Source organism: Chanodichthys erythropterus, chromosome 4 (genome assembly GCF_024489055.1).
Source record: "Chanodichthys erythropterus isolate Z2021 chromosome 4, ASM2448905v1, whole genome shotgun sequence".
In the NCBI taxonomy this organism is placed as follows: Eukaryota; Metazoa; Chordata; class Actinopteri; order Cypriniformes; family Xenocyprididae; genus Chanodichthys; species Chanodichthys erythropterus.
The window spans coordinates 30,938,983-30,953,391 of NC_090224.1; the positions used below are offsets into that span (position 1 = coordinate 30,938,983).

Consider the following 14,409-nt stretch of genomic DNA (forward strand, 5'->3'; position numbering starts at 1 on the left):
TACTTAGGACTTCCCAGTAAAGTATATTGACTCTTTGTTCATAAATTTTACTTAAGTAATGCTTATAAATTTATTATGATTTATTGAATTTTTTATACAAAAGTCTATCACTGAAAAAAACAATATGTACAATTTAATTTTGCAAGTTTTTGCACATATTTTAGTCAATTTTACACATGGAATTAAGTAAACTCTACTTAACTAAGTTAAGTACAGCCGGGGACACACCTAACGATTAGCTGAAACATTCTAAGACTGAACTGAACACACATACCGATTGTTTCCTTCGACTGGAGCCGATTTTAATCGTTGACAGTCGGAGAAGAACACAAACCGTTATGATTGAGACCGCTGCTAAGCAACACACTGCGCGGGATCTTGAAAATGGATGTAAACAAACAGCTCGCGCTCTTCATCTGCAGCTATATTTGTGCGGAAAATAACTAAAAAAGTGGAAAAACGCGCAGGATATGTGTGAGGTCCTGGCTGGAGAGGCAACATGGATTTGTTCTCTACAGAGAGAATTTGAGGTGAGTAACGTTAAACTTTGTTAAATCTATTTTTAGGGCTTGCACTCCGGTGGTGTCGGCCGTTGTTAAGCAACGATAAGCTGCGATCCTCAATGAAGCTTGTTCGACTTGAAACGGCACTATACAGACCATTAAATTACCACAGAAGTAACTTTATACTACCACAATGCGACCTCAAAGGGCACTTTCACTTTTGCGATCAAAGGGGCAGGGCTCTTTATATTCTCTCTGTATTGTATCAACTGTTAATTTTGTATCCGTATCAGATAAATAATATATATACAAAACATGATAAAAAAACAAAAAGTATTATCTTTATCATTTGTTGCCCCCCTATTGGTGCTCCAGGACACTCGCCCAATGCCGTCTATGGATAATCCGGCCCTGTACATTACCTGACATGTTCAAAGCTTCCGCAATAGCAGCCCAGCTTCTTTCCTTATCGCTTCTACTATGGTATTCCTTCGAAGATATGTTGTATTCGTAATTGCCAGAGTTCAACCAGTTTTTCTTCCATACCGGTTGTCCAAACGTTTTTTGACGCCATTTCGCCGCTTGTTTACAATCGCCTGACACAGTCTCCAAGGAAACAGAGACGTCATCGGTCACAAATATTATGCTGCCTTCACGTGCTCTCAGTGCTATTGTAAAGATGACTTTCCTTGAAAAAAAAATAACGAAACTTGAATGCGATTTGCTCATAATCACTACTTCAGAAGTGGGAATTATCAAATTTGAGAAGAATCTTTGTGAGGAGGACTGGCAATGACTGTTTCTAAAATTCTAAGACTAGAATCTTTAGACACAGCACACTGCACGATTTTAAGCACCAACTGTAAACACCGACTGAACGCAACTGGCTCTGACTCGGGCCGATTGGACATGATCAGTCGTAAGTATCAAATTTCATTCATAATCGGCCTTACAATCGTTAGGTGTGTCAACAGCTTAAGATTAACAAAGAAAATAAATAATTTTAACATTGCCAGTAGGCTGAAAGGTTGAGCAATTTGAGAAATTGGTACACAATACAAAATATCGGTAGCCTAACATTCGATGGATCATTTTTTTTTTTTTTTTTTTTGTGTGAATGTCGCATTTTGAGCAGAAAATTAACTCCAAATGTCACAAAATGGCAAGTTACTAAACATAACCCCAAAAGCAATGATAAAACAGTGTAAATACAGCTGGAAAACAGCAAAAAATCGACCTCATTAATTATTCAAGGCCAAGTGCATGATGGGAACACCAGTATCAGAAAAGTTGAGTAGTTTTACTTATTATGTTGATATTTACACTTTAATTTCTACAAGCTTAAATTGAGTACTAATATAGAATTTAGGCTACTTAGTTTTTTTTTTTATTATTCTTGCCTGGACTAACTTTTTCATGTAAAAATTACATTTATTTTTTCTGTAGTATTTACTTCACTATACAATCATTTTTTACAGTGTTCGTGTAGTGTACATCTAAGACACTGTTTTCTGCTCTGCAAAAGCGAATTCTCTTTGGCCACGTTCAAACTGTCAGTTTTTGGGATTGACGGCAATTTACTTAGGTGTGAGTCTCGAAATGTCTGTTCACACACAGAAACTTACAGTAGCATCTGGAACACTGTATGAACGTGCAACGAGAGTAAAGCCCGTGTTCTCTTACTACTAACCATAACGATAGTGACCAACGTAATATTAAAGATTGCGACGTCCATAAAACTAAAAAGTCTCATCACTTTGACATGACAAGAGACCAACTGAACCGCGAGTTGATCCATTCTTTAACCAACAGCAGCATCAATGTAAACACGCTAGACGGAGTCTTTAACGTTGCATTCGCGTGTCACATCCTTTGCGACGTCTCGCGCATGACACGATGTTTGAATTTGGAAAAGAAACACAAAACTGACTGGAGCCGCTCCGGTGGAGAACAGTGACTGGATCTAACACCTTCAGATGACACACAGCTCACATCCCTGTCGCTGTAAGTTACCTAAAGTGAAACCACACATAAAACACCTTAGAAGAGTGTTTCTCTCGCACTGTAAGACGTGACAGACAACTAGCCCAGTCCTGTTTCGTTCCGTTCACACAGAGCGGAATTTCCGAGAATGCGGTGGTGAGTCCTGAAAATTTACGGGTGTGAGTTCGGCTATAGAATGCGGTTGTCACTCCCATAAATAACCGTACTGCGTGTGAACGTAACCGTATTAAGGACTCAAATATAGTACTGACAACCGTATTCTGCTGCTGTGTGAAAGTAGCCTTTGTAAACTCTTCCAAAGAATGAGGATGTGAAGAGTCAGTGGTTAAAATTACCACAGCAATACAACAGCAGTATAACCTTCTCAGATCTCTGTGAGAACAACATGGGATTTACAAAAAGCATATCCATTAAAGATGGATATACTGCATATTTTGTACTGGGTGTTCAAAATATGCAACTTTTGTGTAGGTCTTCGGCTAATCGGCTAACTCACGTTACTGTCTTACTTTTACTTCAGCAAATCAGCTGTGGGTCCACTACCTAAAATTGTCCATTAATGCATATTGTCTGATGTTCTTACTACTTTGAGTAATGATAGTAATGATAAAGATTTGTTTTACAAACTTTAAAATTACATCAGTCATTCACATTCAAGCGTGCCACACGAGTCCTGAAAAGTGAAACCAAAGCGTCTTGATCGCCCCCAAGTGGCTGGAAGCAGTATAGGTCATAAACCCCGTCCTCTTAATGTATTACAATAATTAAACAATTAAATTACACTTCAAATATTTTTTTTCCAAAGATAATTTCTGTCATTTTAGCCAGTTTTTGTCACGCCGGTGTTAGTGTTTGTTCTTTTAAAAAGTTTGGTTTTAGTTATTTGATGCTATAAAAAACGGGGGTGTGACATCATGATTGACAGCTGAGACTGACAGCTTCACTGAGTGAAGTAGTCACTGAGGTGCCAACAGACTTTTTTCTGGATCTTCGCAAGGTGATTGGAGCTTTAACTTTAATTTCTACATTTCCATAACTGTTTATTTCACACCGATATAATGAGTTGTTATGAGTTTGGGCGGTACATTATATCGCGGCTTCACTTCACGCTCACTGCTGCGCAGACTCGGGCTCCAAGTTCACTATGCGCAGACTCGAGACTCAAGATGTCAGTGCCATATTGGCACACTGTTGGCTTCTGTTACTATAATGGGAGCAAGTATGTTCACGTTAGTGCTCGGCTAACTAATGCACTGTTATTAGTTAATGATACACTTTCTCTACAGTGTGTACAATCTCTGAGCTTTAGGAAACCTAAAGTTCAGTTTTAGTAATAGTCATTTCGTTTCCGACACGCGCTGTAAGCGGTAGACCAATCACAACAGACTGGGCCATGTGGCCAATCAGAGCAGAGCAGGCTGTCGGAAAGGACGGGCTTAGAGAGACTGAATCTTCTGACGAGCCGTTTGAGAATCATTGAAAAATGTGGTGTTGTGCAATGTATGAGAAAATGAAAGTGTTTTTTGACCTTTGATTCATGTAAACCTGTTGCAGGAGACCTCCAAAACAAAATTCTGAACCTTTAAAATAGCACTCTAAAGTAGGAATTATATGGTGCATTCAAGTCATGTTGGAAATTGTATTTACAAGTTGAATGCACAAATAGGAGGGCGTTCATGTGCAATTTTTACCTAGGAAACTTACAGACCCAGATGCAGATATCAGTTTTTTAGAATTACCAGGTTATTACCAGGCATTATACAACATTAATTTCCATAAAGCAATGGGACCGGATGCCGTTTCGGGACGAATATTGAAGTAATGTGCTAATGAGCTCACTGCAGTGTTCACACACATCTTCAACCTGTTGTTACAGCACTATCATTCCCATTCCTTAAACTTCTGCTGTTACCAGCATGAATGGCTACCGGCCAATTTCTCTCACCCCAGTTATCATGAAATGCTTTGAGAGATTGGTTCTGTCCCACATCAAGGCATGCATTTCTTCAGACCTGGACAATCAATACGTTTATAGGATCAATAGGTCCACGGACGATGCAATTTCAACTGCACTGCATACAGCACTCACACACCTGGAAAACCCTAACAGCTACATCAGGATGTTATTTGTGGATTACAGGTCCGCATTTAATACCATTAGTCCAATAAAACTGGTCAATAAACTACAAACACTGGGTCTGGGAGCCCTTCTCTGTCACTGGATCAGATAGATCCCATTGTTAACACTGGGGTCCCCCAAGGCTGTGTTCTCAGTCCAGCACTTTACTCTCTTTTCACACATGATTGCACCTCCTCCCACAACTAATACCCTCATCAAATTTGCAGACGACACAACCATAGTGGGACTCATAACTGATAATAACGAAACTGACTACAGAGAGGAGGTTCCGGACACTTTAAAATAAAAATTTCCTGATAATTTACTCACCCCCATGTCATCCAAGATGTTCATGTCCTTCTTTCTTCGGTCGAAAAGAAATTACGATTTTTGATGAAAACATTCCAGGATTATTCTCCTTATAATGGACTTAAATGGACTCCAAACGGTTGAAGGTCAAAATTATAGTTTCAGTGCAGCTTCAAAGGGCTTTAAACAATACCAGAGGAGGAATAAGGGTCTTATCTAGAGAAATGATCGTTCATTTTCGAAAAAAAAAAAAAAAAATGTAAATGCATATGTTTTATATAAACAAATGATCGCCTTCTGCGTGGTTCTGCCAAAACCGAACTTTTGTATTCTTCAAAAAGCTTACGCTGTTTTCTCCTTACGGAAAAAACGGAACTGGTGCTGCGTTCATTCCGTAAGTAGAATAGGGAAGGCGTAGGACATACAGTGTAAGCTTTTTGAAGAATACGAAAGTGCAGTTTTGGCGGAACCACTTGGAAGGCGTTCATTTGTTTATATAAAGAATATACATTTATATTTTTTTCGAAAATGACTGATCGTTTCGCTAGATAAGACCCTTATTCCTCGTCTGGTATTATTTAAAGCCCTTTGAAGCTGCACTGGAGCTGCACCATTTGGAGGCCATCAAAGTCCACTATAAGGAGAATAATCCTGGAATGTTTTCATCAACAACCTTAATTTCTTTTCGACTGAAGAAAGAAGGACATGGACATCTTGGATGACATGGGTTTGAGTAAATTATCAGGAAATTTTTATTTGAAAGTGAACTAATCCTTTAAATATTTCCTCCATCATCAAGAGAGCCCAGCAAAGGCTGTTTTTCCTGAGGACTTTGAGATGCAATTGGCTTCCCCAGAGACTGCTGATAAGCTTCTACCGCTGTAAGATAGAGAACATTGTAACATACTGCTGTACTGCATAGTATTCCAGCAGCACTGTTGCAGACAGGAAAGATCTGCAGCGGGTTGTGAGGATGGCTGAAAGGATTGCTGGCTCTTCTTTTCAAAGCCTGGGTAACATCTACTCAAACCGTTTTTTCACATGAGCTACAAACATCCAGCAGGACTCCTTACATCCTGGGAATCCTTTTTTTTGCCACCCTCCCCTCAGGTAGACTAAGAACTCCAGGAACAAGAACAAATAGGCTGCAGAACAGTTTCTTTCCCAGGGCTGTGGACAGGTTGCAGAAGCTTCAGTAACCCCAGACACAAACATACAATGCACTTTATGCATAGTGCAATTTATGCACACATAATAGTAAGCAGACTATGTGCAATAATTGGGACTCATGGGCAATAACTAATTTTGACTGTGTGTACTCTTATTTATTTATTTATTTACATGGGCAATAACTTTTTAACTGTGTATATTCTTAGTTATCTATCTATCTAAGCATTTATCTGGGCAATAACTCATTTTAACTATGTGTACTCTTATTTATCTGTTCTTAAATATATAGATTTATTTTTATTGTGCTGTATACTGGATTGCTTTAAACTGAATTTCATTGTATTAACTATGCAATGACAATAATAAAGTCCCTAGACCCTGTATTTACATTAATTCCGAGGGCACATGAAGGCAGCATTAATTACAAATGGGAAACCCGGATTTTACTTCAAGTTTTGCCTTTGCCCCGGATTTTACTTCAGCTGATTGCCTTGTGGGCAGCGTGTCGACATATGCCGCAGTTGCGCTTCGGGGGACCCGAGTTTGTGTCCCGGCTCATGGACCTTTCCCAATCCCTTCTCCCAGTTCGCTTACTGTCAACTAACTGTCCTATCTCAATAAAAAATAAAGGCAAAAAATACATTAAAAAAAAAAAGTTTCTGAGTTGTGTCAGTGAGAAAACATGTCAGACGCAAAGGATGCAGTCTGTATTAATGGTAATTTTTTTTTAAATTAATGAAATCATTTTTATTTAAGTTGCATGTACAAAATATGATAGTATTGTACACATAACGATTCAATTTACAGCACCTTCATAAATTTGATAAAGAACAAATACACTGATGCACTTTCTTCATCGCAATATTATTCATCATTATAATTATTTATTCATTATTATTCAAACATTATTCATAATTTTGTAGATGTATAGTTTATAAATCTTGCAGAATTTTTCTGATGTCGTAATTACGACTTCCCAAATTCCCTGGAGGACTTGAATGCACCAACAAACTCAGGCACTAAAGCATACTTATTTTTTTTTATATTATGTTTCAGGGCTGTGTGCAAGTGTAATTCCCCAAGAATTCCGTATATTTATTACTTCAGTCACACTTTATATTAGGTGTCCTTATCTAAGCACAATGTACTTATTATGATCATGTTGTATTGCAAAACACTTTTACTGTTATTGATGCACAGCAAAAATCAGAGTGTTCAATGTACTCTATAGGAGTACACTGAACACTGGTTTCAGTGTATATATAGGTCCAAGAGTTCGGTGTTCGTTGAACACTGTAAAAAGTGTAAAATATATACTCTCAAAAATAGTTACATTAGAACACCTGGAGAGTTAAAATGTACTCTTATACATAGCACTTTTTGACACTGTTTCAGTGCTTTTGAACACCTGCAGTGTAAACCTAGAACCTTTGCTGAGCTTATTATTTAACACTTGGAGAGTACAAATGTACTCTAAAGCCAGTACTTTTTTATTTACAGTGTTTCAATAGTTTCCAACACCTGCAGTGTAAACCTAGAAACATCAGTGAATGAAAAATACTCCAAGTTAGTGCTTTTTATGTCTGTTTTATTAAACAGTTCATGGATGTGCAAAAACCACAAACTCATACAAACGCATGTACAGGAACCACATACTGATAATCTCGATCAAAACCATAAGTAGTTTGCAGATCAAACGGCTTAAAGAAGTGCAATTTATCAACTTTAAGCATGGAAACATTCAGATCATTTCCCTACGTCACATGAAAGGAATGAAAATGCTCTGCAAAACAAAGTGTCTGAAAGTCCTCTGTTACAAGAAAATATTCTCGATTAAATGCAATGATGTCTTTTATCTGACTAAATACAGGCAAATCGTCCTCTTTGTCTGTGCAAACTAAAAGGCCTGGACGATACTCAGTTCAACATTTGAACGGTAACAAAACTAGACTTGCAAACAAAGCATCTGAACATCATAACTCTTTAGTTGAGGAGCTTAGCTCTTAGGTCCTTGACTCTGGGAGTTTCGTGAGAATGACCTACATCAATGTTGTAGATGGTGGTCTGCACAAATGTGTACATGCCATTTAAGGCCTGGTCATAGGAGATGCCGAAAACATAATGTGCTTTGAACAGTTCATCAAAGGCTGACAGGGAAGACTTGCCCTTGCAGGGAAGGAGATCACCATCCAATGCAATGTAGAACTCGTGGATGTGCTTTCTTGTCGTCCCAACTGCCAGGATGTAGGGCTGCCTCCGCTGGTTTGGACCAGAGTGCTCCTGAAGGCTGCGACATGACTGTAAGATAACAATAAACTGAAATGAATCTACACTGAACATCACATTTTGATGGATAAGTCACACTCTGATAGAACCCTTTGATGGCACAGTTAGCTTTCCCATGCAGGATATATTTAGCATGTGATAAGGCAACCAAGGTTTTGTACCATGGTCACACAAAGAGAGGGAATTAAACAGAGAGGTCATCAATGTTGGTTACCTTAACACATGTCCCTGCAAACTCTAATACGTTGGAAAGACAAACAGACAACTGAAAATAAGAATGAACCAGCACAAGACTGCGGTCAAAAGAGTGAACCCCACTCTCTATTCGCTATGCACTTCCAGGAGGCAAAACATAAATTATCAGACTTAAAATTCTGTGGATGTGGCATTGAAAAGAAATAGATTAATAATCTGGGGGGTTAAACTATTGCCTTTTGACAACAGCTATTGCCATTAAAGATCAGGACACACTGACCTTATGAAATTTGACTACACGGTCCACAGCTTCCCGGGTACTGATCTTTACAGCTCCCTTCTTTCCACTTGGAGGTGGTGGCAGTAGGTAGACCAGCAGTAGCAGTGAGGCCATGTCACTATCCCAACCTGAGAAGGCAGAAGCACCTGCTTAAAGCATGATATACACCTAACCAAAACCTTTGATACTACATCAATATTAAAACTCAAAACTCTTTTCAATAAAAATTCTAGTTCTGCAACTAACATTTTTTTTGATAATCGATTAACCTGTCAATTATTAATCAATTGGTTGGATTAAAAGTCCAAAATATCAAGGAAATTTTATTCTGCACAATGCTCTCCTTCAAACATTGTGCCAATTGAAGCCTATGAAAATGGTAGTAACTTAATCTACGTGGGCTTCAGTCAAGGGTTATTGCGCTTCCATTCCCACTGCCGTTTGATTGATACACGGACTTGCGCTCATTCAGTGAAGTTTACAAAGATTCAATTACTGTCAGGACTTTGTGTAAAATGCTGAGGAAAATGCTTTTTACACCATTGTGAAGTGACATCACTGACTGGAATTTTCCACAGTGATGTCACAGACCCAAATAATCAATTATGAAATTCTTTCTTGATTATTTTCATTATCGATTAGTTGTTGCAGCCCTAAAAAATATATTATTTGTCTACACAACTATTTGTCATGGTAAATAAATTAAGTAAGTCGACATTTGAAAGATACACACCAGATTCATGTAAATTATTTACCTGGGACCTCGTCATCCTCATCAGTGTTCTCCTCTGCAGACTGGATGAGATGCTCAAGCAGGGGTGTCTTGCTGATGTCCTTGGCTTGCTCTATTACTTTGGCCTTCAGGAAATCCCATTTCTCAAGGAGTTTTGATGAAGTCTCAGCTCCAAACAAATATACGGGTAAGGTTAGGGACCGGTTTGGTGGTATGGGTAGGTTTAAGGGTGGGTTAAGGTGTAAGAGAAGAGTCAACAGTGTAATTATAGATATAATATGTATGTATATAGTATGTAATTATATGCAAGTATTTTTAAACATAAGTACAATATACAAACATGTATGTACATAATAAGTGCATGGTATCAAATGATTAATTTAATTGTTAGTACATAGTAGTTAAGGACACTTAACTGGGACCATAATTCTTCAGATGTCCTTTTTTTTTTAACATGAATGGTACACAGCAAAATCCCCAGAGTTAAATCAACTCTGCTCAGTTTACATATGGTCCCTCTCTAAATAGTGTTAAAGTAACACTGAAGCAGAGTTAAAGTTAATGAGATAATTAAGTGATTAAGTTATGATTGAGCATTAGTGATGAACACCTGCTGTTAACAAGCATAATCACTGAAGAGAAACACAATAACTACAAAGGACTTCCAGCCACAGCCTTAGATGAAATCAACTGAAGATCAAAAACATTAAATCTCTCAAGATCTGATTAAACAACTGCACAAACAGCATATTATCTCATTAACTTAATTCTGCTTCAGTGTTATTTTAACTATATGTAGAGAGGGACCATAGGTTCTCTGAGCAGAGTTGCTTTAAATCTGGGGATTTTGCATTCTGAAAGTGATAATATGCATCTTCACCATACAAGCACTCTTGGTGAAATAATAGGGAATATTTTTACATTTATAGCAAGACCAAGTTCTTATGATTTCATAGTTTTTGCTTTCTTTTCTATTTGACCCGTCTGTTTCTCTGTGTGGCTCCAAGGGTAGTTAACATACTGCGATCACTGCGAGATAAGGCTAATGTCCTGAGAAGCACATCCAAGTATTTGCCGACATTAGAACATCATTAACAGGGAACTGTAGAAACATTGCCTGGCACTCTTGGACTCACATCAACTGCAAGATCAACACTGAAAGATTGCATAACAGCAGTCAGATGCTTTAATTACTGTGCTGAAATGACTAAACAATAGCAGGAGTTCCACCTTGAGCAACATTCAGATGTTACAACATTCAGAGTAAACATTGAGAAATCTCATTACCTGCTGAAATTATTTTCACTAACACATTCTCATTGTTTTTTTTTTTTGTGTGTGTTGTTTTAGAATAACACTAAATAAGGATTGTATTACACTGTAAAAAATTATATGATCAATTCATGGCAACACAGGTTTTTCCATTTAACTCATCAAAATAATCTAAACAGTTTCAGCTTCATTTTTTTTTAAGTTATACGTGATTCAACTAGGCAAGATTAAATAAAAAAAAAAGCCCATTTGATTATACTTATTTAAAGGTACACTATGCATTTTTTTTTTTTTCAAAATTAACAAAGTTAAATAATGAAGAGGAAGAAGAAGAAAAAGAAGAAAAAGTTTTATTTTTATAGCGCCTTTCCATAGCTCAAGGTCGCTTCACATAGTGCTATACAATATATTTGCACATCCATATACACAACACAAACACATAAGGTCAGATTTAGCCACATTATCCAAAATACATATTGAAAAGATATGTTTTTAGCTGAGTCTTGAAGGTAGGCAAAGATGATATAATATGAAGTGTAATTGGTAGCGAATTCAATAATTTAGGAGTATTAACACTAAACCACCTACAGTGGACAGCCGAAAATGAGGAATGGACAAAAGACCAAGCTCAGATGATCTGAGGGACCGGGCAGGAGAGTAGGAATAGAGTAAGTCAGACAGATATGGAGGCGCAAGACCATTTAATGCCTTAGAAGTAATATCTTAAAGTGAATATGTGATGCCATAGCCAGTGAAGTTCATGGAGTAGAGGAGAAATATGAGCAGAACGCCTGGTAGAGGTGAGAACTCTTGCTGCAGAGATTTGAACATACTGTAACCTTGCTATGAGTTTTTTAGGCAGACCAAGAAATAGAGCATTGCAATATTCAGATGTGAGTCAGGCAAGGATAGCCTATCAGAGCTGGTGGTAAGGTAGATTTGAATGTCATCAGAATAGCAATGCAATTGAAGTCCATGCATATATGCAATATAAATGATAAACAGAAGTGGACCCAGAACAGAACCTTGAGGAACACCCTCAGACCGGAGTAGTGGCAGATTTATACCCTTGTATGGCGATATAATATTTTCTGTCACTGATGTAGGAAATGAGCCAGGAAAGAGCTGAACCAGTGATACCGATATCAGTTGAGTCAATACATCAATCCTTCTTCCAAATCATGTTTTTGTCTTACCCCGATTTACTATGATAAGCCTATGTTAGACCTAGTGGGATGGTTTTTGCGGGAAATTGTGTACATGCGTCACTCACCTGTGTGTGTCTCGTCATATCAGTAAATAGACAAAAGACGCTCCACCTATTTTGAGGTTAAGATGGTAGTTTCAGTTCTACTCTGCCAGGTTCACACGTAATCTTTAAGAGCTCCACAGAAAGTGACACAGATTTCCACAGAATTTAAATATGCGTCATTATAAACCGGATGTTTGTTTCTGAAATATTTTGGCTTTTATTATGCTTACCAATAGCAGTTACATTAATTCCACAGATTTCCCCCATAAAGAAGTCAGCATAATTTAATGGGCTTGAAAGTAAATTATAAACAAACTTAAATAAAACACAAAGTCATTGATGAGTTTTAGCTGTGTGGATAATGGATTAAATATCCTTTGATATCTATAAGGCAATGCATGTTCATGTTCATATCAGTGTTCTGTGTTCTGTACCAAAAAAGGTAAAATTGCTTTACCTATTTATTATGTGTGTACTTAATGAGATTTTGAGGAATGTGTGACTATTAATCAAATGATAAGGTTAAAGGACCAAAGTAAAAGAAAGGTTTAAAATTAGTATAAATATCTAGATTGAGATAAATTTATTTTTATATCTCAGTTTTCTGGGAAAATATCAGAGTTCATAAGATTGTGAAAATGTGTATCTTGGATATAATCCAGCAATATTTTTGTTCCTGTTGAAATCCCTGCAGTAGAGTCCACCAAACCTCAAAAAGACGACTTTTCATGCTATTTATTTTGGCATCCTTAGTAGTCTTGATTCTAGACAACAACAATGCAGTTTTCAAAAAGTAACAACACTTTATTTATTTAGTTTTTTTTAGGTAATTGCCATGCTATAGCCAAGGAAGATTATTATAAAAATAACACAAGTTTTATTAAATAACTCAAAATAGAATGATCTAACAGCAGTGTCCATCTGTCATGTATAGTTTTGGTTTTGTGTTCATGAATCATGTCATGATTCATGTTCCTTTTTGTCATTGCTTTGTTTCCGTGTTTGCCATGTGCTCCCTTATGTCATGATTCCCTTGTTTGTATCGTGTGATCTTGCCATGTGCTTCCTTGTCATGTGTCCTATGTTGTAATTGGTTTATTGGTTGATTGTGTACATGTGTTCCTTGTTTGTGATTAGTCCTTGTGTATTTAAAGGATTAGTCCACTTTTAAATAAACTTTTCCTGATAATTTACTCACCCCGATGTCATCCATGATGAAAACATTCTACTTACAGAATGAAGGCGGCGCCAGTTTCGTTTTTTTCCATAAGTAGAATAGGGAAGGCGTAGGACATACAGCGTAAGAGTTTTGAAGAATGCGAAAACCGGAAATACGTTCAAGGCGTTATTTTGTTTATAAAGCATATACAGTTGTATTTATTTTCGAAAATGACCAATTGTTTCACTAAGACCCTTATTCCTTGTCTGGTATCGTTTAAAGCCATTTGAAGCTGCAATTTTGACCTTCAACCATTGAAGTCCACTATATGGAGAAAAATCCTAGAATGTTTTCATCAAAAACCTTCATTTCTATTCGACTGACGAAAGAAAGACATGAACATCTTGGATGACATTGGGCTGAGTAAATTATTAGGAAAAGTTTATTTAAAAGTGGACTAATCCTTTAAAGGTGCGTTCACGCAGCCTCGTTGTAGTTACAAGATTCTAGCTTGTAAAAAGCGTTCATGTCCTCGTAGAGCTCGTGATTACAGCTTGTAAGCTGGGAGTTTTCTGAAAGCTCCCAGATGACCGCTGTAGATTCATAGGCGTTGATAGAGGTGCCATGGAAATGCATAATTCCCAGTCCAAGGACGTGAACAGCTCCGAATATAACGTCACGTGTTGTCATCTCAAGATTCCGGTAAATACGAGGTGGTGTGAACACAGCATAAGCCCTCATGTTTGCCTTGTCCTTTGTTTAGAATTGTCCCTGTATCACTGATGGTGAGTTCTATGTTGTTTTTGTACCAAGAAAAGTCTAGCCTTTTTTTTTTTTTTTTGTATTTTGGTTGTTTGTTGTGGATAAAACTGCACATGGGTTCTGCAAATCCAGTGCCCAAGGAAGTCGACCGGTAGTTGAAGTCGGCCGGGTGCCGCCATCTTGTAGCAGAATTTCACTTGCGTTAGCATCCCCATTGACTCCCATTCATTTTGGCGTCACTTTGACAGTGAATAACTTTACATCTGAGGCGTTTAAAGACTCCATTTGTCCATTATTTATTTCTAAAGATACACGACAATGTATAAAGGGCTCCATTACCTTCTATGTTACATTATGGCCCTGTA

At 37.5% G+C, this 14,409-nt stretch overlaps 1 protein-coding gene across 1 annotated transcript; it reads right to left on the reverse strand.

The window, feature by feature from the left end:
- Positions 1-8,001: 8,001 nt before the first annotated feature.
- Positions 8,002-14,023, reverse strand: LOC137018300 (uncharacterized). The gene is made up of 4 exons (XM_067382904.1): positions 13,783-14,023; positions 9,622-9,768; positions 8,867-8,994; positions 8,002-8,403 (listed from the first exon to the last, which is right to left on the reverse strand). Exons 1-4 carry the CDS (start codon positions 14,021-14,023, stop codon positions 8,089-8,091), a joined length of 831 nt encoding a protein of 276 aa, XP_067239005.1. The 3' UTR covers positions 8,002-8,088.
- Positions 14,024-14,409: the final 386 nt, after the last annotated feature.